The sequence below is a fragment of the Pan troglodytes genome, chromosome 17, assembly GCF_028858775.2.
Source record: "Pan troglodytes isolate AG18354 chromosome 17, NHGRI_mPanTro3-v2.0_pri, whole genome shotgun sequence".
Taxonomy (NCBI): Eukaryota; Metazoa; Chordata; class Mammalia; order Primates; family Hominidae; genus Pan; species Pan troglodytes.
This window is the reverse complement of record NC_072415.2, coordinates 32,840,692-32,868,006: the sequence shown is the minus strand read 5'-3', so window position 1 is coordinate 32,868,006 and position 27,315 is coordinate 32,840,692. Positions and strand designations below refer to the sequence as shown.

The 27,315-nt window shown below is 39.2% G+C and overlaps 1 protein-coding gene across 30 annotated transcripts in view; it reads right to left on the bottom strand.

The window, feature by feature from the left end:
* The window catches only part of RBBP8 (RB binding protein 8, endonuclease), a 114,691-nt gene that overhangs the window by 5,774 nt on the left and 81,602 nt on the right, over positions 1–27,315 (bottom strand). For 11 of the 30 annotated variants that reach the window (XM_054671890.2, XM_054671892.2, XM_054671888.2 and 8 more), the window contains 7 exons: positions 26,419–27,304; positions 26,211–26,337; positions 23,336–23,424; positions 22,068–22,182; positions 18,082–18,240; positions 13,370–13,439; positions 3,805–3,901 (listed from right to left, as the gene is read on the bottom strand). In XM_054671890.2, the coding sequence (XP_054527865.2) occupies positions 3,805–3,901; positions 13,370–13,439; positions 18,082–18,240; positions 22,068–22,182; positions 23,336–23,424; positions 26,211–26,337; positions 26,419–27,304 (1,543 nt within the window). Of the gene's footprint in view, positions 1–3,804; positions 3,902–10,089; positions 10,479–13,369; positions 13,440–18,081; positions 18,241–19,048; positions 20,024–22,067; positions 22,183–23,335; positions 23,425–26,210; positions 26,338–26,418; positions 27,305–27,315 lie in introns of those variants that run through there. The other 19 variants (XM_054671893.2, XM_063795557.1, XM_016933432.3 and 16 more) reach the window with 8 other exon arrangements.

Below are 27,315 nucleotides of genomic sequence, written 5' to 3'. Positions count from 1 at the left end.
GAGCCAGAGTTTGTTGTCCTTGATAAGGACTTTAGATTCTTTTTCTTAGTGGGATGGGAAGACAATGAAGGATTCTGGGAATGACATGATTTAACTTTTATTCTAAAGAGATTATTTAAAAAAAAAAAGGCCATTCATTGCTGAGCTGAAAGTACATTGTTAAGAGACAAGAATGAAAAGTAAAAGAGAATGGGGACAGAGGTACATGGGAACTGTATGTACTTTCTGTACAACTTTGCTGTGAACCTATAACTGCTCTAAAAAATAAAGTTTTATTTATTTATTTATTTATTGAGATGGAGTTTCGCTCTTGTCACCCAGGCTGGAGTGCAATGGAGCAATCTCGGCTCACTGCAACCTCTGCCTCCTGGGTTCAAGTGATTTTCCTGCCTCAGCCTCCAGAGTAGCTGGGATTACAGGCATGCACCACCACGCTCAGCTAATATTTGTATTATTAGTAGAGACAGGGTTTTACCATGTTGGCCAGGCTGGCCTTGAACTCCTGACCTCAGGTGATCCACCCGCCTCAGCCTCCCAAAGTGCTGGAATTAGAGGCATGAACTACTGTGCCTGGCCAAAATAAAAGTTTTAGAGTAAAAAAAAAAAAAAAAAAAAAAGACCAGGAGAGCACTTAGAAGCTATTACAATTATAAAATGTTGGCCGGGTGCAGTGGCTCACACCTGTAATCCCAGCACTTTGGGAGGCTGAGGCAGGCGGATCACGAGGTCAGGAGATCGAGACCATCCTGGCTAACACAGTGAAACCCCGTCTCTACTGAAAATACAAAAAAATTAGCCAGGCGTGGTGGCGGGCGCCTGTAGTCCCAGCTACTCAGGAGGCTGAGGCGGGAGAATGGTGTGAACCCAGGAGGCGGAGCTTGCAGTGAGCCGAAATCGCGCCACTGTGCTTCAGCCTGGGCAACAGAGTGAGACTCCAACTCAAAAAAAAAAAAAAAAAAAATTATAAAATGTTGCCTTGGTCCAGGGCATTAGTGGTGGTGATAGTAAGTGGATGGATATGGGATATATTTTGAAGGAAGAATCAATGGGGTTTGTTGATATAGAAGTTATTGAGATGTGAAAGAAAAAAGTAGTGAATAACTATAAGATCTCAGGACATATAGGAGACTCAGCAGTGAGGTTTGGGAATTGAGGGCAGATATTGTATGTTTGTTTTTGGATGTGTGAAATTTGAGATCACTATCTCAGATCCACATGAGTATTGCACACTCCACTTGCAGAATAGGCAATGGGATAAATTTAAGAACTGTAAGCATATGGTTAGTATTTAAGTACATGGGACTGGCACTTCCACTTCTGGTCATGATGGAGTAACAGAACAGATTTACCTTCCCAGGTAAATTAACTAGAAAAACTAAAATGTATACAATAATGGCTTTCAGAGATTGGATAACAGAAAGCACGGGAAATGATTATTGAGAATGAATGTAACTTAACAGTGTTTCTAGCAAAATAGCTTTTTTCTAACTAGTAGGATTAATTCTAGATCATAGAATTATGGTTATAACTAAAAAACCAGAGATTTACTCAATGTGGACCATATTCTTTAAGAAATCATGATATATTCAATTTGTGTAATGAAAACTCACGAACTCACATTATAGGCTTTTGCTTGTATTGCCAAACTGCTTTTCAAAATAGTGATCCCAATTTATATTCCCATTGTTAGTACATAAGAGCATATTTTTACCCAATGCTTACCTGTATTACAATCTAGTCATACTTTCACATATAATTTTAATGTGCTTGGTTATTAAATTTTCTAGCCCATATGTTAAAAACGAAATTTAAAAGGGGAAGTAAATTGCTGAGGGCAGGCATCTGAGAGCTAATGGACGACAAGGGAAGAAATAAAAACAGCATGTTCCAGGTCAAAACAGAACCTGCCTGGGACTATTCAGTAAAAGGACAATCAATACAGTTGGCCCTTCATATCCTTGGGTTCTACATTCATGGATTCAACCAGCCGTGGATCAAAAATATTCAGGAAAAAAACCTTCATCTGTATTAACATGTACAGACTATTTTTCTTGTCATTCCCTATACAATACAGTATAACAACTATTTACAAAGCATTTACATTGTAATAGGGATTATAAGTAATTAGAGGTAATTTAAAGCATATGAAAGAATGTGCATAGGTTATAGGCAAATACTATGCCATTTTATATCAGAGACTTGAGCATCCGTGATTTTGGTATCCACAGTAGGTCCTGAAGCTAGTTTCCCACAGATACAAAGCAATGTCTGTACCATCTACTTCAACATCCAAGACAGCCAATGTATAAAAGGAAAAATATAAGTGTTTAAGTATTTATTCATTATATCTTGTTTAGGAAGAAAAATGTTTGGTGCAGTGGCTCACACCAGTAATCCCAGTACTTTGGGAGGCCAAGGTGGGCAGATCACCTGAGGTCGGGAGTTCGAGGCCAGCCTGACCAACATGGTGAAACCCTGTCTCTACTAAAAATACAAAATTAGCCGGGCATGGTGGCGCATGCCTGTAATCCCAGCTACTCGGGAGGCAGAGGGAGAGGCAGGAGAATCGTCTGAACCCAGGAAATGGAGGTTGTGGTGAGCTGAGATTGCACCATTGTGCTCCAGCCTAGGCAACAAGAGCAAAACTCTGTGTCAAACAAACAAACAAAAAAGAACTTGGCCAGCGTGGTGGTTCATGTCTGTAATCCCAGAACTTTGGGAGGCCAAAGCAGGCGGATCAATTGAGGTCAGGAGTTCGAGACCAGCCTGGCCAAATAGTGAAACCCTGTCTCTACTAAAAATACAAAAATTAGTCATGCATGGTGGTAGGTGCCTGTAATCCCAGCTACCCGGGAAGCTGAGGCAGGAAAATTGCTTGAACCTGGGAGGTGGAGATTGCAGTGAGCCAAGATCACGCCACTACATTCCAGCCTGGGCAACAGGGCAAGACTCCGTCTCAAAAAAAAAAAAAAAAAAAAAAAAAAAAGAACTTATATTGGTACCAATTATTTTTTAAAAATTATGAGTATACCTAATTTCCTGAGAATGTTGGTAAAAATAATTTTTTTTTTTTTTGAGACGGAGTCTCGCTCTCTCGCCCAGGCTGGAGTGCAGTGGTGCAATCTCGGCTCACTACAAGCTCTGCCTCCCGGGTTCACGCCATTCTCCTGCCTCAGCTTCCCGAGTAGCTGGGACTACAGGCGCCCGCCACCATGCCTGGCTTTTTTAAATGTGTTTTTAGTAGAGACAGGGTTTCACCATGTTAGCCAGGATGGTCTAGATCTCCTTACCTCGTGATCCGCCCGCCTTGGCCTCCCAAAGTGCTGGGATTACAGGTGTGAGCCACTGCACCCGGCATTTTTTTTTTTTTTTTGAGACCAAGTTTCACTCTTGTTGCCCAGGCTGGAGCGCAGTGGCACAATCTCAGCTCACTGCAACCTCCACCTCCCGGGTTCAAGCGATTCTCCTGCCTCAGCCTTCTGAGTAGCTGGAATTACAGATGTGCACCACCACACCCAGCTTACTTTTGTATTTTTAGTAGAGATGGGGTTTCGCCATGTTGGCCAGGCCAGTCTCGATCTTCTGGCCTCAAGTGATCCGCCCTCCTTGGCCTCCCAAAATGCTGAGATTAGAGGCATCAGCCACCGCACCCGACCCAGAATACTCCTTATTCCTTCTGTTATGCCTGGCTCAAATAAGAGGTTTCTATAACCAATATGGTTTGTATACGTGATTTTAAAATCATGCATTTATTATCTATAAAGCCGTACTTAAAAAACAATTAGTATCTACATTAGTACTTACAATTTCACATTCCTTACATGTGTGCCCAAGCAGTTTTCTTCTCTCCTCTTTTTTCCGAACCACCTCAATATGAGGAAAATTTTGCAAGCTAGTCTCTCTGGGGGAAAAATGAATTAAATTAACAAAGCTTAGAGTTCAGAGGAGAAATAATCCCCAAAACATTCATTCATTTTTATTTGAAATGTTTATTCAGTATGTTAGAAAAATATTGCTTCATCAAATACTTATTAAGTGCTTACTATATATACACCAAGTATTTTTATGGGTATTTTTTTCTAACTAAGTAAATTAAAACTATTTACTATCCAAAGTGACCTGCAAATTCAGTGTAATCCCCATCAAAATACTAATAATGTCCTTCACAGAAATATTTATTTATTTAGAGACAGAGTCTTGCTCTGTTGGCCAGGCTCGAGTGCAATGACATGATCTTGGCTCACTGCAACCTCCACCTCCCGGGTTCAAGCGACTCTTGTGCCTCAGCCTTCTGAGTAGCTGGGATTACAGGCCTGTACCACCACGCCTGGCTAATTTTTTATTTTTAGTAGAGATGGGGTTTCACCATGTTGGCCAGGCTAGTCTTGAACTCCTAACCTCAGGTGATCTGCCCGCCTCAGCCTCCCAAAGTGCTAGGATTACAGGCGTGAGCCACTGTGCCCAGGCTTTCACAGAAATATAAAAAAAAAATCCTAAAATTAGTCTGAAACCAGTAAAGACATACCAATAGCCAAAGCAATCCTGAGCAAAAAAGAACAAAGCTGGATGGGCGCAGTGGCTCACTTGAGGTCAGGAGTTCGAGACCAGCCTGGCCAACGTGACAAAACCACGTCTGTGTTAAAAATACAAAAATTAGTTGGGTGTGGTGGCACAGGCCTGTAATCCCAGCTACTCAGGAGGCTGAGGCACAAGAACCGCTTGAACCCAGGAGGCAAATGTTGCAGCGAGCTGAGACTACGCCACTGCACTCTAGCCTGGGTGAGACTCTGTCTCAAAAAAAGAAAAAAAGCAAAAAAACAAAAACAAAAACAAGCTGGCGGCAACATACTATCAGACTTCAAAATATACGAAGCTACAGTTACCAAAACAGCATGGTACTAGCATAAAAACAGACACATAGAGCAACGGAACAGAGTACCAGAAATTAATGAATGCCTCTATAGTCAACTAATTTTTTTTACATAGGAGCCACGCACCTTCATTGGGGAAAGGATAGTCTATTTAATAAACGGTGCTGGTAAAACTGGATATCCACTGCAGAAGAATGAAAATAGGCCCCTATTTCTCACTCAATATAAAAATCAACTCAAAATGAGTCAAAGAACTAAATGTAAGACCCAAAACTATAAAACTACAGAAAAAAAAATACGGGAAATGTTTCAGGACAATGGTCTGGGAAAAGATTTTATGAATAAGACCTCAAAATAACAGACAATAAAAGCAAAAATATACAAGTGGGATTATACTGAAAGGCAATTACTATTACTTCTTATTTCTGCCTTTCACTGGCTGAAAATAATAATTAGGTTAGGAGGTAAAATATAATAACCTATTTAAAAATGAATACTGTATTATGAAACTCATAAATTGGCATTGTATAACATTAAAAAAAAAAATACTGCCTGTTTTCCAGTACTAAGAACCCAGATTTCAGGACTAACTTCTTCTGCCCAGAGAACAGATTCATCTGTTTGTATGCCATTTGCCATCCTATTTATGAGAAACATTACTGGCCAGGTGTGGTGGCTCATGCCTATAATCCCAGCACTTAGGGAGACTGGGGCAAAAGGGTTGCTTGAGACCAACACCAGGGGTTTGAGACCAGCCTGGGCAACATATCAAACCACCTGTCTCTACAAAAAATAAAAATAAAAAATTAGCTGGCTGTGGTGGCACACACCTATAGTCCCAGGTACTCAGGAGGCTGAGGTGAGAGGACTGCCTGAGCCCAGGAGTTTGAGGCTGCAGTGAATAATGATTGTGCCATTGCACTTCAGCCTAGGTAACAAAGTGAGATCCTGTCTCAAAACAAAACAAAACAAAACAAAACAAAACAAAACAAAACAGAAAAAAGAAGAAGAAAAATTACCTTATGCTGCTTCCACCTACCATGAATTCTTCAAAATATTAGGCATAACTATCATTTGTTGTTATTTTTAAATGAATAAGATCCTACTGTGAATCACGGAAACCTAGGAGGGTCAAAGCCACTAGGTATGGATTAATATGCTATGGAGTACATTGGGAAGAAAAAGCAATCAAGAAGCACAAAATTTCATTTTATTCATTATTATTTAGTTAGTTTAAGACAGGTTCTTGCTTTGTTGCCCAGGCTGGAGTGAAGTGGCATGAGCATAGCTTACTGCAGCCTGAACTCCTGGGCTCAAGTAATCCCCCTGCCTCAGCCTCCTGAGTTAGCTAGGACTACAGGTGCAAGCCACAAGGCCTAGCTAATTTTTGCTTTTTAGTAGAGATGAGGTCTTACTATGTTGCCCGGGTTGGTCTTGAAGTCCTGGCCTCATGAATGTTTTCAATGTCATCTGGAATGGTGAATCCTTTCCAGGAGGTTTTCAGTTTACTTTGCCCATCACAGGAATCACCATCAATGGCAGGGATAGGCTTACAAACTGTATTTCTTAAATAAGAGAACTTGAAAGTCAAACTACTACTTGATCCAGTCTGCAGAACGATATGTGTTAGCGGGCATGAAAACAACATTCATCCAGCCTGGCCAACATGGTGAAACACTGTCTCTACTAAAAATACAAAAAAAAAATTAGCCAGGCGTGGTGGCACATGCCTGTAATTCCAGCTACTTGGGAGGCTGAGGCACGAGAATCACTTGAACTCGGGAGGCGGAGGTTGCAATGAGCCAAGATTGCGCCATTCACTCCAGCCTGGGTGACAGAGTGAGACTCTGTTTCTAAATAAATAAATAAATAAAAAATTCATCTCCTTGTACATCTCCATCAGAGCTCTTGGGTGACAACGTGCTTTGTCAATGAACAGTAGTATTGAGGTCACCTTTGCAAAAATTATGACAGTGGAAAAAATCTGACCTAGCTGACTTTATCTTGCTTTTAACCTTTAAGCTGTCTTTATTTATTTTTGGGCATAGGCCAAATTAACTATGAGAAAAATTTAGTTTAACTTTAAAACAAAGATGATAACAGCTCCTTCTGGAAATCAGCCCTGTCCTTGCTCAGGGACTGAAACCACCTTTGTAAAACTAACAAATTAGCCACGAGGTTATTTTAAAACAAAGATGATTATCAGCTCCTTCCCAAAACTAACTCCTCCTTCTTGCTCAGAGACTTAAACCATCTATGTAAAACCAGCAAATCAGTCAAGAGGTTAAAATTATAGCTCAGTAGTGGAGTCATGCAGACAGAGATCATGGGATTTCTAACCTCAATTGCTCCTACATACAAATGATATTACTATTATAAAACCTTAGGGCGTGAGGTATTTTTCAGACCCTACACTCTGACGGACCAGGTGGGCTCACCTGCGCTGGTAACTCATACCAAAAAACTGGTTCAATTGATCTTGTGATCCCACCCAAAAACCGACTCTGCAAAAAGACACCTTTGACCCCTATAATTTCATCCCCAACCCAACAAATCTCCATTCCCTGTTCCCAGCTCCCTCTCTGCCAAACTATCCTTAAAAAACCATAGCTTCCACATTTTAGGGGAAGGTGATTTAAATAATAACTCCAGTCCTCCCACTTGACTAACTCTGCAATTATTACACTCTTTCTCTACTATAATATCACTGTCTCAGTGAATCAGCTCTATTTGTATGGTGAGAAAAAAAGAAAAAACAACTGTTGGATGATTACAATATTTTGAAAGGATATCTTTTTTTTTTCTGATCAATAGGCTTAAAATATTTAGTAAACCATGCCATAAACAGATGTGCTGTCATCCAGGCCTTGTTGTTCTATTTCTAAAGCACAGGCACAGTAGATTGAGCATAATTCTTCAGGGTCCTAGGATTTTCAGAATGGTAAATGAGCACTGGCTTCAACTTGAAGTCACCAGCTGCATTAACCCAAACAAGAGTCAACCTGTCCTTTGAAGCTCTGAAGCCAGGCACTGGTTTCTCCTCTCTAGTTATCAAAGTCATAGATGGCATCTTCTTCCAATAGAAGGCTGTTTCATCTGCACTGAAAATCTATTGTTTAGTTCAGCCACCTTCATCACTGATCTCAGCCAGATATTCTAGATCATTTGCTGCTACAGCTTCTATATCAGTACTTGCCGTTTGCTTTGCACTTTTATATTATGGACATGGCTTCTTTCCTTAAACCTCATGAACCAACCTCTGCTAGTTTCAAACTTTTCTTCTGCAGCTTCCTCAAACTAAATAGAGTTAGAGGCTTGCTCTGGATTAGGCACTGACTTAAAGGAATGCGGTGGCTGGTTTGATCTTCAATCTAGACCACTGAAATTTCCTCCATGTCAGCAGTGAGTCTGTTTCACTTTCTTACCATTGATGTGTTCACTGGAGTAGCACTTGTGATTTTCTTCAAGAACTTTCCTTTGCATTTGCAACTTGGCCGACTGGTGTAAAAGGCCTAGCTTTTTACCCATCTTGGCTTTTGAAATATCTTCCTCATTAAGCTTAATCATTTCTAGCATTTGATTTAAAAGTAAGAGATGTGCAACTCTTCCTTTCACTTGTATACTTAGAGGGCATCATAGTTGGTTTTTTTTTTTTTTTTTTTTTTTTTTTGAGACAGCATCTCACTTTGTCTCCCAGGCTGGAGTGCAGTGGCGCGATCACAGCTCACTATAGTCTCGACCTCCTGGGCTCAAGCAATCCTCCCACCTCAGCCTACCCCAGTATAACAGTTGGAACTACAGGCGTGTGCCACCACGCTCAGCTATTTTTTTTTGTATTTTTTGTAGAGATGGGGTTTTTCCATGTTGCCCAGGCTGGTCTCGATTTGCTCATCACGGCCTCCCAAAGTTCTGGAATTACAGGCATGAGCCACCATGCCTGCTTCCATTGCAGGGTTCTTAACTGGCCTAATTTCAATGTTGTTGTGTCTCAGGGAACAGGGAGGCCCAAGAAGAGGAGGAGAGATGGGAAAATGGTCGGTTGGTGGAGCAGCCAGAACACACACGACATTCATTGATTGAGTTCGCTGTCTTAAATGGGCATCGTTCATGATGACCCAAAACACTTACAATAACAGCATCAGGCCGGGCGCGGTGGCTCACGCCTGTGATCCCAGCACTTTGGGAGGCCTAGGCAGGCGGATCATGAGGTCAGGAGATCAAGACCATCCTGGCTAACATGGTGAAACCCCATCTCTACTAAAAAAACACAAAAAAATTAGCCAGGCGTGGTGGCGGGCACTTGTAGTCCCAGCTACACAGGAGGCTGAGGCAGGAGAATGGCATGAACCCAGGAGGCAGAGCTTGCAGTGAGACGAGATGGCACCACTGCACTCCAGCCTGGCGACAGAGTGAGACTCTGTCTCGAAAAAAAAAAAAAAATAGCATCAAAGATCACTGATCACAGAACACTGTAACAGATATAATAACGAAAAAGTTTGAAATATTGTGAGAATTACTAAAATGTGACACAGAAACATGAAGCAAGCACATGTTGTTGGAAAAATGCCACTGACAGATTTGTTCAAACAGGGTTGCCACATACCTTCAATTTGTAAAAAACAGTATCTGCAAAGTGCAATAAAGCACTGTGAAACAGAAAGTATACCTTAAATAGAAGTGTAATAAAAAGACCACATACATGCCCCTCTAGTTGGCAAGCACTTTCCCTCAAAAAGAAAAGTTTTAGTCACTCTAAGTATAAGTCCTTTTTTGTTTCAACTCAAGAACCCTCAGCTCTGGTGTGATCTGTGAATTAGAAAAGGGAAACCAGAAAAGTACACACAAAAAATATTGCCACAACTATATTTTCTTTCAAAGAGTTTATGGAATCCTAAGATTATGCAGATCACATTTTGGCCATATCCTTTCTTCTGAATATTAACTACTCCACTTCTATAGTGTCTTATCATGATGTAGGGAATCTCCTAGTAGAATGGCATCTGTAGTAGACCTCAAAGCATCACTTAAACAAGCTTCTTGTCCCTGATACTACACAATCCATCTTCCCAGGTTTGCAGTCTTAGTATTCTCAGTGGGAAAAGCAACAATGTAACTCTGAGAATTCTAGCATCTCCATGCCTCCATCCCCACACTTCCATTCACCTCTTGTTCTCCAGCTATCTAATTGCTTCAGAATAAACAAAACTACTCATACATATTTTCTAAAAAACTAGTGAACCTTTAATATGAAACATTTAAAATGACAGTTCTTTTTTTTTTTGGAGACAGGGTCTCACTCTGTTGGCCCAGGCTGGAGTGCAATGGTGTGATCATAGCTTACTGCAGCCTTGACTTCCTGGGCTCAAGCGATCTTCTCAAAGCTTCCTGAGTAGTTGGGACTATAGGCACACACCATCACACCTAGCTAATTTTTAATTTTTTGTAGAGACGAGGTCTCACTGTGTTGCCCAGGCTGGTCTCAAACTCCTGGGCTCAAGCGATTCTTCTGCCAAAGCCTCTTGAAGTGCTGGGATTACAGGCATGAGCCACCTGGAAAATGACGGTTGTTACTCTGCAGTCCTACTTCTAGGAATCTATCTCAATGATCTACAGGCAAAAATATGAAAAGAGAATGTGCAAGGTTATTCACTGCAGCACTGTGTGCACTAGGCATAACTGTCAACAACCCAAGTGTCCACTGCTAGGGTATAAACTACAGTAGAGTCACATAATGAAGTACTATGGAGCTAAAAAGAAACGAGGAATATCGCTATATACAACTTGAGTGATTTCCAGGATCTATAGTTAAATAAAAAAAGCAGGCCAGGTGCAGTGGCTCATGCCTGTAATCCCAGCACTTTGGGAGGCCAAGGCAGAGAGATCACAAGGTCAAGAGATCGAGACCATCCTGGCCAACATGGTGAAATCCCATCTCCACTAAAAATACAAAAATTAGCTGCGCGTGGTGGCGCATGCCTGTAGTCCTAGCTACTTGGGAGGCTGAGGCAGGAGAATCGCTTGAACCCAGGAGGTGGAGGTTGCAGTGAGCCGAGATGGCGCCCCTGCACCCTAGCCTGGTGACAGAGCAAGACTCCGTCTAAAAGAGCAAAGTAGAGCAAAGTATATATAATATTCTATATGAGTCATGGATAGCATGACTATATACATGTATTTGCTTCTATTTTTTTAGGATAGAAGAAAAATCATAAATTTTAAACAAATGATTACCTGTAGGGATAGGGAGCTATAAGATATAGAGGCCAAGAATAGAAGTGAGATTTATCTGAATATACTTGTAGTCTGGTACAATGTACATACTTTGTGTCCATTATATACATTATATATATATATATATATATATATATATATATAAAATACATTATACTTTATGTACTTTTAAAAGAATCAAATATGAAAAGAAAAAAACCCAATTCCTAAAAAATCAAAAGCAAAATAAACCTGGGTACTGAGTTGGTGGCATAACTGCAAAAAATAATTATCCCAAATGACTTTAAAAAAAAAACGCAGTGATTTTACTGTACATTTCTAATAGAATATATTTTAAGGACAAAAGAGCATACAAAAAGTTTTCAAACAATTTTCATTAATTATATTATTGGTGGTATTATTCTGAAACTGCTTTATATGTAATGTGGAATAAAATAAATTAAGGAATTATGTTGGTGGCACTGAGAAGTGGGATTTTCAGTAGGTGGGAAAGTAAATAAAGATGTAAGATAGAGGAGTTTACATAAATATCCTGTGGTCCTGAATTTGAGTTAGAGCGATCAGTATGAAGTATAGTTTACCTTAAAAAATCAAAGTGATATGGCCGGGCGAGGTGGCTCACGCCTATAATCCCAGCATTTTGGGAGGCCGAAGCAGGTGGATCACGAGGTCAGGAGATCGAGACCATCCTGGCTAACACGGTGAAACCCTGTCTCTACTAAAAATACAAAAAATTAGCCAGGTGTTGTGGTGGGCACCTGTAATCCCAGCTACTCGGGAAGCTGATGCAGGAGAATTGCTTGAACCCAGGAGGCAGAGGTTGCAGTGAGCCAAGATCATGCCATTGCACTCCAGCCTGGGCAACCAGAGCGAAACTCCATTTCAAAAAAAAAACAAAAAAACAAAACATGCTTAAAGGTTTTGTTTTCAAAGATTCAAAAATCCTTATAAAATTATTCTGAAGCATAATAAACCTAAGTCTTACTACCTAAAGTCTTTTTTTTTTTTTTTCTGAGACGGAGTCTCACTCTGTTGCCCAGGCTGGAGTGCAGTGGCGCGATCTCGGCACACTGCAAGCTCCACCTCCCGAGTTCACGCCATTCTCCTGCCTCCTGAGTAGCGGTGACTACAGGCGCCTGCCACCACGCCCGGCTAATTTTTTGTATTTTTAGTAGAGACGGGGTTTCACCATGTTATCCAGGATGGTCTCGATTTCCTGACCTTGTGATCCCCCCGCCTGGGCCTCCCAAAGTGCTGGGATTACAAGCGTGAGCCACCATGCCTGGCCTACCTAAAGTCTTATACTACATAAAACTTATACAATTTAATAAATGCCCCAAGTTGAAAAGATAGAATAAAAAGACATTAAAAAAAATAATAAAACAGACAGGCTGGGTATGGTGGCTCATGCCTGTAATCCCAGCAGTTTGGGAGGCTGAGGCGGGTGGATCACCTGAGGTCAGGAGTTCGAGACCAGCCTGGCCAACATGGTGAAACCCCATCTCTAATAAAAATACACAAATTATCCAGGCCTGGTGGTGGGCACCTGTAATCCCAGCTACTCGGGAGGCGGGGGCAGGAGAATAACTTGAACCCAGGAGACAGAGGTTGCAGTGAGCCGAGATTGCGCCATTGTACTCCAGCCTGGGCGACAGAGTGAAACTCTGTCTCCAAAAAAAAAAAAAAAAAAAGAAATACACACACGCACACACACACAAAAGCAGAGAAAATAACTATTACCACTGCCAAAAAAAGGTGATGGTGGCAAAAATTTCCTTATTTGTAAAATTTGTCGTTTTTATGCTCGAGTCTCTTTTTTATGACCATAAAGTAAATAATTTTAATTTAACCAAAGTAGCAATTTAACAGTTTAGAGATACTCTGACAAAGACAGCTCGATTGGCCAGGTGTGGTGGCTCAAGCCTGTAATCCCAGCACTTTGAGAGGCCGAGGCAGATGGATGGCTTGAGCCCAGGAGTTCAAGATTAGCCTTGGCAAAGTGGTGAAACCCTGTCTCTACAAAAAATAAAAAAGTTAGCCAGGTGTGGTAGTATGTGCCTGTAGTCCCAGATACTCAGGAGGCTGAGGTGGGAGTATTGCTTGAGCCTAGGAGGCAGAGGTTGCAGTGAGCTGAGTTTACGCCATTGCACTCTAGCCTGGGTGACAGAGCAAGACCCTGTCTTTAAAAAAAAAGAAAAAAGAGAGAGAAATAAAAGACAGCTCTATTGTACTTCCACTCACATTGCTGGTATAAATAAAAACCAACTTACCTTTCATCATCTTTAAAATATGGCTCCACAAACGCTTTCTGCTTGACTTTGTCTTGTTTATCACCATGAGCTATAAATAAAACATGCACATTACAAACTAAATGTAGAACTTAATGAGAAATAATTAACTAGCTTGGAAGAAAATGACATACACTCAAACTTCCATTTTTATTGGGTTTCATGCTCCAGGCCTCTGAGCAACTCATTTAAATTTTCTGCAACTTTGTAACTTTTTTTTTTTTTTTTTTTTTTTTTTTTTTTTTTGAGCTGGTGTCTTGCTCTGTTGCTTAGGCTGGAGTGCAGTGGCACAATCTCTGCTCACTGCAAGCTCCACCTCCCGGGTTCACGCCATCCTCTTGCCTCAGCCTCCTGAGTAGTTGGGACTACAGGCGCCCGCCACCATGCCGGGCTAATCTTTTGTGTTTTTAGTACAGACAGGGTTTCACCATGTTAGCCAGGATGGTCTCAATCTCCTGACCTCATGATCTGCCCGCCTCGGCCTCCCAAAGTGCTGGGATTACAGGCGTGAGCCACTGCGCCCTGCCTCTGCAACTACTTTTTTCTTTCTTTTGCATCTGCATAATGAGGAGGGTGCTGTTTCATTCAACTCAAAATTACTAGACAGCTAAAAGTCATTATCTCAGGAAGTATTTTAGAGTATAAAAGAAATACTCAGATGCCCACTATTATCATTTGACAAGAAAGAACAACAAAAGACAGCTTTCAATATTAACTTTGGCTGGGTGTGGTGGCTCACACCTGTAATCTCAGCACTTTGGGAGGCCGAGGTGGGTGGATCACCTGAGGTCAGGAGTTTGAGATCAGCCTGGCCAACATGGTGAAACCCTGTCTCTACTCAAAATACAAAAATTAGCTGGGCATGGTGGCACATGCCTGTAATCCCAGCTACTCGGGAGGCTGAGGCAGGAGAATCTCTTGAACCAGGGAGTTGGAGGTTGCAGTGAGCTGAGATTGTGCCACTGCACTCCAGCCTGGCAACAGAGCAAGACTCCGTCTCAAAAAAATAAAAAAAATTTACACATAAGTATACATCTTTATACAGTGTGATACTCTGATATATGTACACAATGTGTAAAGACCAAATTAGGGTAATTAGCATATCTGTCACCTCAAACATTTGTCATTTATTTGTGTTGGAAACATTCAAAATCTGTGCTTTTAGCTATCTGAGAACATATATTGTTGTTAATTATAGTCACCATATAGTGCTATTGAACACTACAATTTATTCCTTCTATTTAGCTTTTTATTTTTCTTTGTTTTCTTGAGATGGAGTCTTGCTCTGTTGCCTAGGTTGGAGTGCAGTGGCATGATCTAGGCTCACTGCAACTTCTGCCTCCCAGGTTCAAGAGATTCTCTTGCCTCAGCCTCCCAAGTAGCTGGGACTACTAGGCGCACGCCACCACGCCCGGCTAATGTTTTGTGTCTTTAGTAGAGACGGGGTTTCACTGTGTTAGCCAGGATGGTCTCGATCTCCTGACTTTGAGATCTGCCCGCCTCGGCCTCTCAAAGTGTTGGGATTACAGGCGTAAGCCACTGTGCCTGGCTCCCTTATTTATTTTTCTTAGAGATCAGGTGTTGCTATGTTGCCCAGGCTGGAGGGCAGGGGCAATTCATAGGCACCGCACCACTACTGATCAGCATGCAAGTTTTGACCTGCTCCATTTTTGAAGTGGGCCAGTTCACTGCTCCTTGAGCAACTTAGTGGTCTCCTGCTTCTAAGAGGTCACCATATTGATGCCAAACTTAATATGGATCATACCTCAGAACTCCAATACAGCACTACTCCAAGAACTCCAAGGCTCAAGCTATCCTCCTGCCTCAACCTCTTGGGTAGCTGGGACTATGGGTGCCTGCCACCTTGCTTGGCTAGCTATATTTTTATACCAATTAACCCACCTTTGGCTATCCCAGCCTTCCCCACCTCTAGTAACTGCTATTCTACTCTCTACTTCTATGAGATCAACTTTTTTAGATTCCACATATGAATAAGAACATGTGGTATTTATCTTTCTGTGCCTGGCTTATTTCACTTAATATGATGTTCTCCAAGCTCATCCATGTTTGCACAAATGACAGAATTTTGTTCTTTTTAGTGGTTAAATAGTATTTTTGTGTGTCTATGTATATGTGTGTGTGTATATATATATATATACACCTATCTATCTATATATCATTTTCTTTATCTGTAAGTAGACACTTAGGCTGATTCCGTATCTTGGCTATTCTGAACAGTGCTGCAATAAACGTGAGTGCAGATATCTCTTTAACATACTGATTTCCTTTCCTTTGGATATACACCCAGTAGTGGGACTGCTGGACCTATGACAGTTCCATTTTTAGTTTTTTTTTTTTTTTTTTGAGACGGGGTCTTGCGCCGTTGCCCAGGCTGGAGCACAGTGGCGTGATCTTGGCTCACTGCAAGTTCCACCTCCCGGTTTCACACCATTCTCCTGCCTGAGCCTCCCGAGTAGCTGGGACTACAGGCGCCTGCCACCATGCCCGGTTAATTTTTTTGTATTTTCAGGAGACGGGGTTTCAGCGTGTTAGCCAGGATGGTCTCGATCTCCTGACCTCATGATCCGCCCGCCTTGGCCATTTGTAGTTTTTTGAGGAATCTTCATACCATTTTCTAAAATGGCTATACTAATTTACATTGTCACCAATCCTGTTGATTTTTACAATGCATCTTTAAGGTAAGTTATAACTAGGGAATAAACAGATTAAAGATTTTATCAGAAAATTGGTGACAAAGATTAAAAACTAGAGCTCAGAACTTGGGACCTGACTCCTAAGATGTCTAGACTCAAATAGCTAAACGCTAGCATCTATTCAAAGAATCAAAATTTACTGAGCATTGTGCTAAGTTCCAGACATACAATGTGTAACGAGAGAGCAGGTCTCCTGTCTTCATGGAGTTTACATTACAGTGAAGAAAATAGACATTAAGCAAGCAGAGAGTTAAACATTAAGCAGGTAGACAGTTAAGGGTTATGTGAGAAAGCACATACAAGGTAGTAACTGGGTTGAGAAAATAAAATAAATATGTAACAAATCCTAAATTATATGCCTGGGTGACTGGGAAAAATAAAAACGTTTGAAGATTATTTGGTTGGAAGTAAATGGAAATTGGCTTAGACGTTACATTTAAGCTGAAGAGACGCAAAAGTATCTCACAGTACTCAGAAATGCAAGACTGGGATTCATCAGAGAAATCAAACCTAGAGATGCAGATTTGGAATCATTTTCAGAGGTAAGGCTGATAAAAGTTGTGAGAGAAAAGTTGTGAGGAAGAAAGAGTCTTGGGGACATTCTAGGAAACAAGCTGTGACAAACGAAAAGAACGAGGCAGCATCGTCAGAAACGCTAAGTGAGAAGAAATTCTGGGATAGTCAGTGTCAAATATAACTTAAAAGAAGGAACAGAAATTAATAAGTACACCTTTGCAAAAAATAGTCTTTTTCTTTGAAGTGAAACCTATTTGCAAAAGGTCCTTCTTGGGGGGAAAAAGGATACTGAACAGCTGTAAATTTTTATTTCAAAATTTACTTGATGGAGTTTTTGCCATGGACTAAGCAAGCAAAAGCCTACTGTCCTCTATCTTTGGTTTGGGTCTCATTCACTTTTGAGTTAAGGGCTGTTGTTTCAAAAACCTGATGGAAACATGAGCATAATCAAGACTGTGCCACAGTAGAAGGTATATTCATTTAAACCAGCATAAAACAATCTTTGCACTAGATTAAAAATTCGGACCAACTTAATAACAATGAGAAAAATGAGAGATTTAACAAAAATTACAATTTTCAATCCAGATTATCTACTTAGATTTTCAATTAGAGTATTCTTTTTCTGATTGCTATCCTACATTATAAAGTTACTGCTTCTAATGAAAGAGATATTAAGACTAATACACATAGTTACATTAGGTATTTTGTCTGGTAAGATAAAGCATTCACAGCAGAAAACAGACCTGAATTTTCCTTTTTTGAATTTAATTAATTAATTATTATTTTTTTGAGACAGGGTCTCACTCTGTCGCCCAGGCTGAAGTACAGTCGGTGGTTCACTGATGCAGCCACGACCTCCTGGGTGTTCAAGTGATCTTCTCGCCCCAGCCCCCAAGTAGCTGGGACTACAGGTATGTGCCATCATGCCGAGCTAATTTTTGTAGAAATGAGGTTTTATCACATTGCCCAGGCTGGTCTTGAACTCTCCTGAGCTCAAGCAATCTGTCTGCCTTGGCCTTCCAAAGTGCTGGGATTACAGGTGTGAACCACTGTGCCTGGCTGGATCTGAATGTTCTACAAAACTTTCTCCTTCTACTCTATTACAATTAATTTAATAATTAATAGACATTTCTCAAAAATTTTATCAATTTTATGCGTATTTAGAAAGAAATTTGTAATACCAAACTAATCTTAGTTTCTTAGTTCTAATAAATATTTTATAGCTATATAACACATTAACATAAGGAGAGGTTGGGTCAAAGGTACAGGAGAATGCTGAAAAATTTTCTGGAACTCTTATCAGTGTAAAATTATCTCAAAATTTTAAAAACCTGAAAAAATTTATGCAAGAAATATGAAACTTTAATTGTTGATATGTCATCAAGCCTTTGTTAATTAGCTTGATAACTTAACTTACTGAATTCTGCAACTGAGAAACCATAATTAAACAGAAAAAAATCTTACTGTGTAGTTTCTTTGTGGCAGTAGACAATTCCTCCTTTTCATCTGCTGCTTGGGAGAAACTGTCTGCCAAACAGGATTCATACTCTTCATGTGTTGTCCGATCAAACATATCTTCCAAGCTATCATTCATTTTTCTTTCTTCATCTATGTAAAAGAGCACTGGCTTAGGGCAATAAGCAAGCTTTTGCTTAATATGTAGACCATCATGAAACTGTAGTAACTACCACACAATAACAGAATGCAGTCCTTAAAGACACTTCTTAAAACGTGGTTGTTAAAATATGGATTATATATTGGGTACTGAGCTTAGTAACTGTGTGATGTAATAATATGTGCAACAAATTCCCACGACACGTGTTTATCTATGTTACAAACCTTATGTACCCACAAACCTAAAATAAAAATTTGATAGTTTAAAAAATGTTTAAAAAAAATGTGGATTACAGGCCTTACTTTGAAGAGTATTCTTTCAGTGAATAGATGTAATATAGGTAGTGAAAGGCTTGTAGACACGTATGTAAAAGATAGTTCTAAGAATGTTACTTGCAAGCTGTCTTGAGTGTTAAATTCAGTGAATATAAGTGAGTAACAAACTATAATGTATGTAATAAAGTGTTTAAAGGCATGATTATTACGATGAGGGTTGCAGGCCTAGCTGTGAAGAATGTTCTTTTGGTGTATAGATGTAATGCACGTAGTGAAGTGTTTGTGGACACATGCTAAACATGATTTTAAGAATATTAGTTGCAAGCTGTAAGGCTGAGTGTTAATTCAGTTACTCTAAGTGAGTAGCAAACTGTAATGTATGTAATGAAGTGTTTAAAGACACTTCTTAAATCATGATTCTTATAATGAGGTTTAATTCTTGTAATCTGTGTATGAGGTAAGAATAAACTCCCAACTCTGGGTAGTTACTGTACATTTACAAAGGCTTTATGTTATGGCTTTAAATGTTCTTTACTCATGCTTTTTTTTTTTTTTTGAGACGGAGTCTTGCTCTGTCACCCGGGCTGGAGTGCAGTGAGGCGATATTGGCTCACTGCAACCTCGCCTCCTGGGTTCAAGCAATCCTTCTGCTTCAGCCTCCCAAGTAGCTGGGATTAGAGGTGTGCACCACCATACCTGGCTAATGTTTGTATTTTTAGTAGAGATGGGGTTTCACCGTGTTGGCCAGGCTGGTCTCAAACTCCTGACCTCAAGTGATCCGCCCACCTAGGCCTCCCAAAATACTGGGATTACAGGTGCGAGTCACTGTGCTCGACCTTTCATGCTTACTTTTTGTAATGAAGTAGCAAAAAAGTATTTTCTTTCATCTTCATTAGCATCTGGTAGTTTAGTATTACTAGAAATTAGGAATTCAATGCCATATTTGACACGGAAAGTGATAAATTCATCTTCACAGATCTAACCACATTTCCCATTATATAATCACATTTTAAAAACACTAGAGTTTAAATCCAGTTGGCTAACAAATATGACAGAAAAGAGGCCTGCTAAGATTATTCTATATAAGTACCACCTCTCCCAACCCACAGCACTCTCTCACTCTTACCTTGCTTTACCTTTCTCCTGGACTTACCATCATCTATTATATATACAATTGCTTATTTCTCTCATTAGAATGTACGTTCCATAAGGTAAGTACTTTTGTTCTGTTTATTCATTATCTCTAGTTCCTAAAATACTTCCTACTACAAAATTTTTGCTTGATATTTATTGATAATTAAACATTTATTCTGCATGCTGAAGGTCAAATATGTAAATAAAATACAACTTCTATGCACCAGGCATTGTGCTAGGCATCCTCGGAACATTCTGTGTATGCTGTTTATAAAGCAAAATGTTAAATTGATGATTTATTTTTGTTTGATTTGTGATTGCGAAATACCTGAAGACAGAGAGTATATCCTTGTTGATCTTTCTGTCACAGCACCTAGAAAATCTAACAGAGTAGGTGCATGAAAATTTTCTGAATTGAAATACTGGCAGTAATATGGAATTTTTATTGGTATATTTCATTTTAAACCAATTCTAAGTGCTGGAAAAGTTTTACCTTATGGGGTAATTTTTTTTTTTTTTTAATATAACCTCACTAATGTCTCCTATTCCATGTGCGGTTCTTACAACATGATGTCAACACTCCTCCCACTGAGTGTCACTGAGGGCCTGTTCATTTCGCTTTATGCATGTGCAGATCTTTGTGACACTATGTTACCTCTGAGGTCATAAAAATGTCACCTGCTTCTGCTTTGTTCTGTTGGGGTGCCAACTCTGGGAAGTTATCCTCCATGTGAAGAGGAAGCTCAAATGAGCCTAAGTGAATAAGCCCTGAGAGTAAATGAGGAGATGCCAATTCACTCTCCAGCTGCCCAGACCTCTGCTGTTTCAGTTCCAGCCACCATCTGCCTACAACTGCATGAGACCCTGAAACAGAAATGACCAGCCAAGCCTTTCCTGAATTCCTGAGCCACAGGAACTATGAAGATAAGAAAATGCTATTGTTTGAATCCTCTGAGTTATTCAAGTGATTCATTCATTATGTAGCCAATACTATCCATAGCACTTTATTAGCCAAAATTATCTCTATAATTTCCCATTAGTCCAAGTGCTAATTTCTCTTTCACATGATACTTGCATCAAATAAATTTGAGAAACTATTGTCTTCTGAATAGATTTAAAGTGGTCATACTTTAGATTTTCTCTTTTCTACAAAAATGAGAAAAACATGATCAGAGGCTAGTACCAGGAACAAAATAATCTTAAAAGCAAAGTATCCTCTTAAGAAGAGTTATTTAGTGTCATACAAGCCATAAAATGGCAATAAACTACTGTAAGGTTTTTTCTTTTAATAGGTATTGGCTTCTCTACCTAGGTAACCATCTGCTTCATCATATGGTTTGTTATTTGTCATTGAAGAACAAATAAGGCAAAGACTACTAAAGTTTTCTTTGATTTACTGCATTTAAGGCAGCAGTAGATAAGTAGATTCAAAAGAAGCCAAGGCAAGACTATTTTATTTTTTGCTCTGAGCAGGTAGACTATAGAAAATTCAGCAGAAGATAAGGAATGCACACCCAGCCTCAATGTATTCGGCTTCTAACAAATGATCACTGGGGAATGTCTCTGCTTTTAGCACTGCTTCCCCATGTGGCAGGCCCTCGCTCTTCAATACATAAGGATGATAAATGACGACTGTTCATAGTCTAGCTGTTCTCATGTCATGTGCCACTACAGTTAGGAATGTTGCTAAGGTACTGCTAACCAAAATCCTCCTATTGTTCTCATCTCTTCCGGAAAATCAAGACTTTGGGTAAAGAATTAATAGTTTCTCACTACAAAGGGCTGTAGACCACTAATTTGGCCAAATTGCCTTATCAGTAGAGGTGGAATACAGCAGATTAACTCAGCATATACACTATCATTCTGAATGTTAACCTGTAAAACTATACTAACACTTCTCGGTAGATTTCTCCTTTCTTTCCTTATCAAATTTCTTTAGAAAACGTTAATTCTAACACAGGACTCAAGACTTTACTGTTATACCACTTATAAAAAATTGTCTACACCAGGGATCAGCAAACTTTTTCTTAAAGGGTCAGAAAATAACTATTTTAGGCTTGTGGGGCTATAAGGTCTCTGCATCAACTACTCAACTCTGCAGCTGTATGGAACAAACAGCGATGGGCAATACATAAAGAAATGAATAAGGCTGTGCTCTGGTAGAACTTTATTTACAAAACTGGTAGCTGGCTGTCATTTGTAAATCCCTGGAAGCCATATGAATCTTTTCTGAAATGAAATTAGTTTGGTTAAAGACTTTTTTTCTGACGCACTGAAACTGAGCTTTCCTAAGAGGAACATAAAGTTAACAGAGCAGGAAAAAACCTGCTTTATGGTGAAGAGGTCACTTGAGCTAATCAGTGCAATGGTACAACTACAAACTTCACACAACGTTATTAAAAAAAATAACAAAACAAAAATCTTACTTGAACTTTTTTCTCCCTTCTGCTCTTGCTTCTTCATTTTTAAGAGAACGGTTTCACTAACCAACGTACAGTCCATGTCCACTGTCTCTCCTCCTAATTTTGACTGACTGCCATCCTAAATAAATATTTTAAAAATCAAAAATTTTAACAATTATTCCTTTATGGTCTTATATTTAATTTTTACAAAACATTTTGGTAAAATATACATAACATACATTTTACCACTTTTAAGCATTAAGCTATATTTACTTTTATACTTTACGAACAGGTAAGGATTTAGGTTTTACTGCTTATAAAACATTTTAGCTTCAATATAATCAAGCCTAGGAAAAGAAGGACTGCTGCCAAGGAAAGGGAGAATTATTTACCAATAAACACCCCTGAATTTTTCCTGCCTTTATTTTCCAATTTGCCTTATAGTAATGAACATCAATGTACACTAAGAACACTTTCAAAAATTAAATTAAATTTCTTGATAGGCATATATTACTCAGCGAATGTCAAATACTTTGTTATTAATATGATACCAAGTGAAAGAGAACTTCTGAAACTACACAGAAGCTAAATACAAGACAAAAAACTATTTCCACTACGAATTTTAACTTTTAAAAATAGTCAACTTGGAAAATGAATTTTATGGTACATTATTTTAAAGGTAATGAAGACATGATGAATTATTTTAATGAAAGATAAAATTATATAAGATATGCAGCATTTTGCATTATTTTAATTTATGAGACAGGGTCTTGCTCTGGTTGCCTAGGCTGGATGTGCAGTGGTGTGATCATACGTCACTGCAGCCTCGAATTCCTGGGTTCAAGGTATCCTCCCAACCTCAGCCTCCCAAGTAGCTAGGACTACAGGTATGCACTACCATGCCCAGCTAACTTTAAAATTTCCTATAGAGACAGGGCCTTGCTATGTTGCCCAGGCTGGTCTCGAATTCCTGGCTTCAAGTGATTCTCTTCGACCTCCCAGAGTATTGGGATTACAGGCATGAGCCACTGCGCCTGCCCACTGCATTCTTTTAAAAACTATATTAATATTTTTCAGTAAAGGCCTTTAAAGTCAGAAAGTATTACCCTTTAAAAAATACCATAAAGTTAGAAGAATAAGCATTTTTATTTCTTAATTTTCTGCATAAATACATGTCGGTTTTAAGACGTATCTGATTATCTTAAGGTGATACAGTGAGTCACGAGAGGAGGTTGACTAACAACTCATTGGAATAAGAGTCAAATGAGTTTTGGTTCTACTTTTTAACTTACCTTTGTATCTATTACAGTAACATCCATTTTATACTGAGAAAGGTCTGCTCCCGGATCTATACTCCACTGGATATTTTCAAAGGATACATCTTAGGTAAAGGGAAAGAGCATGCAATTAAAAAACTGATTTCAAAAATTCTCATCACTTTAAAATATTATGGGACCTAAAGAATAGAAAATTTTTGCAAATCATATGTCTGGTAAAGGACTTATATCTAAGATATATAAAGAACTCTCACAGCTCAATAATAAAAAGACAAATATCCCAATTAAAGATGGGCAAAGGATCTAAATAGACAGTTCTCCAAAGAAGATATACAAATTGCCGATAAACATGAAAGGATGCTCAACATCATCAGCCGTCAAGGAAATGCAAACCAAAACCACGAGATGGCAAAAATCAAAAAGCTATAACAAGTGCTAGTGAGGATGTGGAGATACTGGAACCCTCACATACTGCTGGTGGGAATGTGAAATGGTGTAGCTGCTTTGGAAAACAGGCAGTCTTTCAAAAGGTAAAATGTAGAATTGGCATATGGCCCAACAATTCCACTCCTAGGTATAATCCAAGAAAAATGAAAACATACATCCACACAAAAACCTGTATACAAATGTTCATAGCAGCATTGTTCATAATAGCAAAAAAGTGACAACTTGAATGTCAGCTAATAAATGCCTGAAATATGGTATACTTATGCAATAAAAAATTATCCAATAAAAAGAAATAAAATATTGATATATGCTGTAACACAGATAACTGAAAACATTATGCCAAGTGAAAGAAGTAACAAAAGATCATATATTAAACGATTCCATTTATATGAAAACTCCCAGAATAGGCAAATCTACAAAGAGAGAAAGTAGATTCAAGGTGCCTAGGACTGCAGAGGGAATATGGGGAAGGAAAGTGATGAAAATGTTGTAAACCTAGACTACAGTGATGGTTGTACAACTCTGTGGGTATACCAAACCACTGAATTGAACATTTTAATGGGTGATTTTTATGGTATGTGATTTATATTTCAATTAAAATTTTTTTAAATTAAAAACTATAACATTGATGGGGTTTTCAATATATGTAGATATAATACACAGGAACTACATAAAGTGTAGTTACAGAACATGAAATAGTACATTAACTCCAAGTAGATTGTAAAAGGCTAAGTAGGTATATAATGTAATCCTTAGAGCAACCATGAAAAAAATAAAAACAAAAAGCTCAAAAAAAATCATGAATGATAGTGAAAAAAATGTTTTCATATAGAGACTAAAACACTCACTGGAAAAACAACTAATGACTGTGCTTCAGTAAAAAGGGAAAATAAACCCAGAATAAAGGAATAACTTGCCAATGAAGAATACAAGAAAAAATACTGCACTTGAACTATAGAAATGTTTGGTGGCTGAAAAAAAAAATTACTTTTTTAAAGATAGCAGGCTGGGCGTGGGTGGTTCACACCTGTAATCCCAGTACTTTGGGAGGCCAAGGCAGGCAGATGGCTTGAGTCCAGTAGTTCGAGACCAACCTGGGCAACAAGGCGAAACCCAGTCACTTCAAAAAATAAAAAAATCAGCTGGGTGTGGTGGTGCATGCTTGTAGTCCCAGCTATCCAGGGGACTGAGATGGGAGGATCCACCTGAGCCTGGGAGGTCAAGGCTGCAAGTGAGCCGTGATCATGCCACTGCACTCCAGTCTGGGTGACAGAGTAGGACCCTGTCTCAAATAGTAATAATAATAATAAAAGATAGCAAAATTATGAAAAGATGCCTATATATCTTAAGGCAAACAATTTTTTTTCTTTTTCTTTTTTTTTTTTTGAGACGGAGTCTTGCTCTGTCACCCAGGCTGGAGTGCAGTGCAGTGGCACGATCTCGGCTCACTGCAAGCTCCACCTCCTGGGTTCACACCATTCTCCTGCCTCAGCCTCCCGAATAGCTGGGACTACAGGTGCCTGCCACCATGCCTGGCTTATTTTTTGTGTTTTTAGTAGAGATGGGGTTTCACCACGTTAGCCAGGATGGTATCGATCTCCTGACCTCGTGATCTGCCCGCCATGGCCTCCCAAAGTGCTGGGATTACAGGTGTGAGCCACCGTACCGGGCCAACAATGTTTTTAAAGGAGTTTAAAAACGTATATAAGTGGCCGGGCACAGAGACTCACGCCTGTAATCCCAGCACTTTGGGAGGCCGACGCTGGTGGATCACGATGTCAGGAGATCTAGACCATCCTGGCTAATGTGGTGAAACCCCGTCTCTACTAAAAATACAAAAAAAAAAAATTAGCCGGGCATGGTGGGCGCCTATAGTCCCAGCTACTCAGGAGGCTGAGGCAGGAGAATGGTGTGAACCTGGGAGGCGGAGTTTGTGGTAAGCCAAGATTGCACCACTGCACTCCAGTCTGGGAGACAGAGTGAGACTCTGTCTTAAAAAAAAAAAAAAAAAAAAAAAAAAAAAGTATACAAGTATATACATGAATATGTTTACAGATACACATGTAAATGCAAAGAAAAGCGACAAATGTCCTATGGAGTGAAGAACAAAGTTTAGATAATGAACGTTCTAATTTTTATTGTTAAAAATTCTGTATAGTTTAAATTTGTTAAAGCTTTTGTAAAGAAAATAAACTATATAAAATAAGTAAATCTACAAAATCATATATAAAAGTAGGTATCAAAAGATCTCAATTCATTTTTTTCAAAAAGCATAAGAACAGAAAAATCACCGGTAAAATGTGAGAATCGTCCTATAAATACAGACACCTGAAGGAAGAAATAAGTTTTTTTCCAAAACAATTCAATCTATTTTAAAAAGTAAATAATGACATTCAATCTGAAGTCATTAAAAAAGTGGAGATCCTGTTTACGGTGTACACACCTTGGTTGTTTTGTAGAGACTTTATTTTACCAGTTCTACATGGATTTAACTGAAGAACTGATGCAAGTTCACATCCTCCATGGACTGACCTGGTTTGTATTTCTATTGGCTCATGAGAACCAGCACTCTAAAACAGAAATAATTGTTAGCTCTAAATGAAATCACAAGCAATCATTTTAATCAAAATCCTTGAACATTTAACACAAACCTTTATGTCATCTAAAACATTCTCAGTCTCCAAACTTTCACGTGGACGTAGAGGAATTTTAAAGACAGCATTTTCTTCTTTTATCTGTAATGATGGTTTATTGTCTGGAGAGCATTTATTCAAGGGCTGAAGGATGATGCATTCCTGTGAACAGGGCTCCCCTGGGGAATCTTTGGGCAACGTGCAGTTGCCATCTGAGGCCTTACGGCTTGAGGAAAAGCCCTTTGGAATGGTCTTCAAAGCCTCATAAAGAGTCACTTGCCTAAATCTGTTTTTAGAAGTCTCACTTCCTTGGCTTTTCTCTTGACGCTGAATAGCTGAAAATCGATCAGACAGATCCAGAGGTTTATCCATCACACAGTCTCCATTCATGGAAAACTGATTATCCATTGGAAAAGGGAAAGCATTTTCTTTATCAAAAGAAGCTTGGGGGCAGCTTACTTCATGTTCACTTTCTTCCTCAGTTTTCTTCCTTTTGGATGTTCGGCCTCCCAGTGATTTCAGGGGCTCCAAATGTTTATCAGTGTTAGAATCTTTACCGCATTCACTCCTATTCTGTTCACCTAGGGATTCACTTATATTTTTAAGTATCTGTTTATTAGATGACTGGATAATGATCTTGTTCACTTCAGACCCAAGACTATGATGTGTGAAAAGGGCACTATCTTCACATTTTGATCTAGTTTTTTCTAATCTAGATATACAAGTGTTGTTAAAAGGGAGTGTTTTCAGATGTTTTTTTTTCCCAGGCTGTAAAAGAGAAGGGGACAAACTTGTATTCAAATCTAAACCACTTTTGATACTAGAGGTAGCTCCAAATACAGGAGATGACACTCGAGTAGATAATTCTTCTTGAGGAGGAGTCTTTGAAGTAGAATCTGAAAATCTAAATAAAGA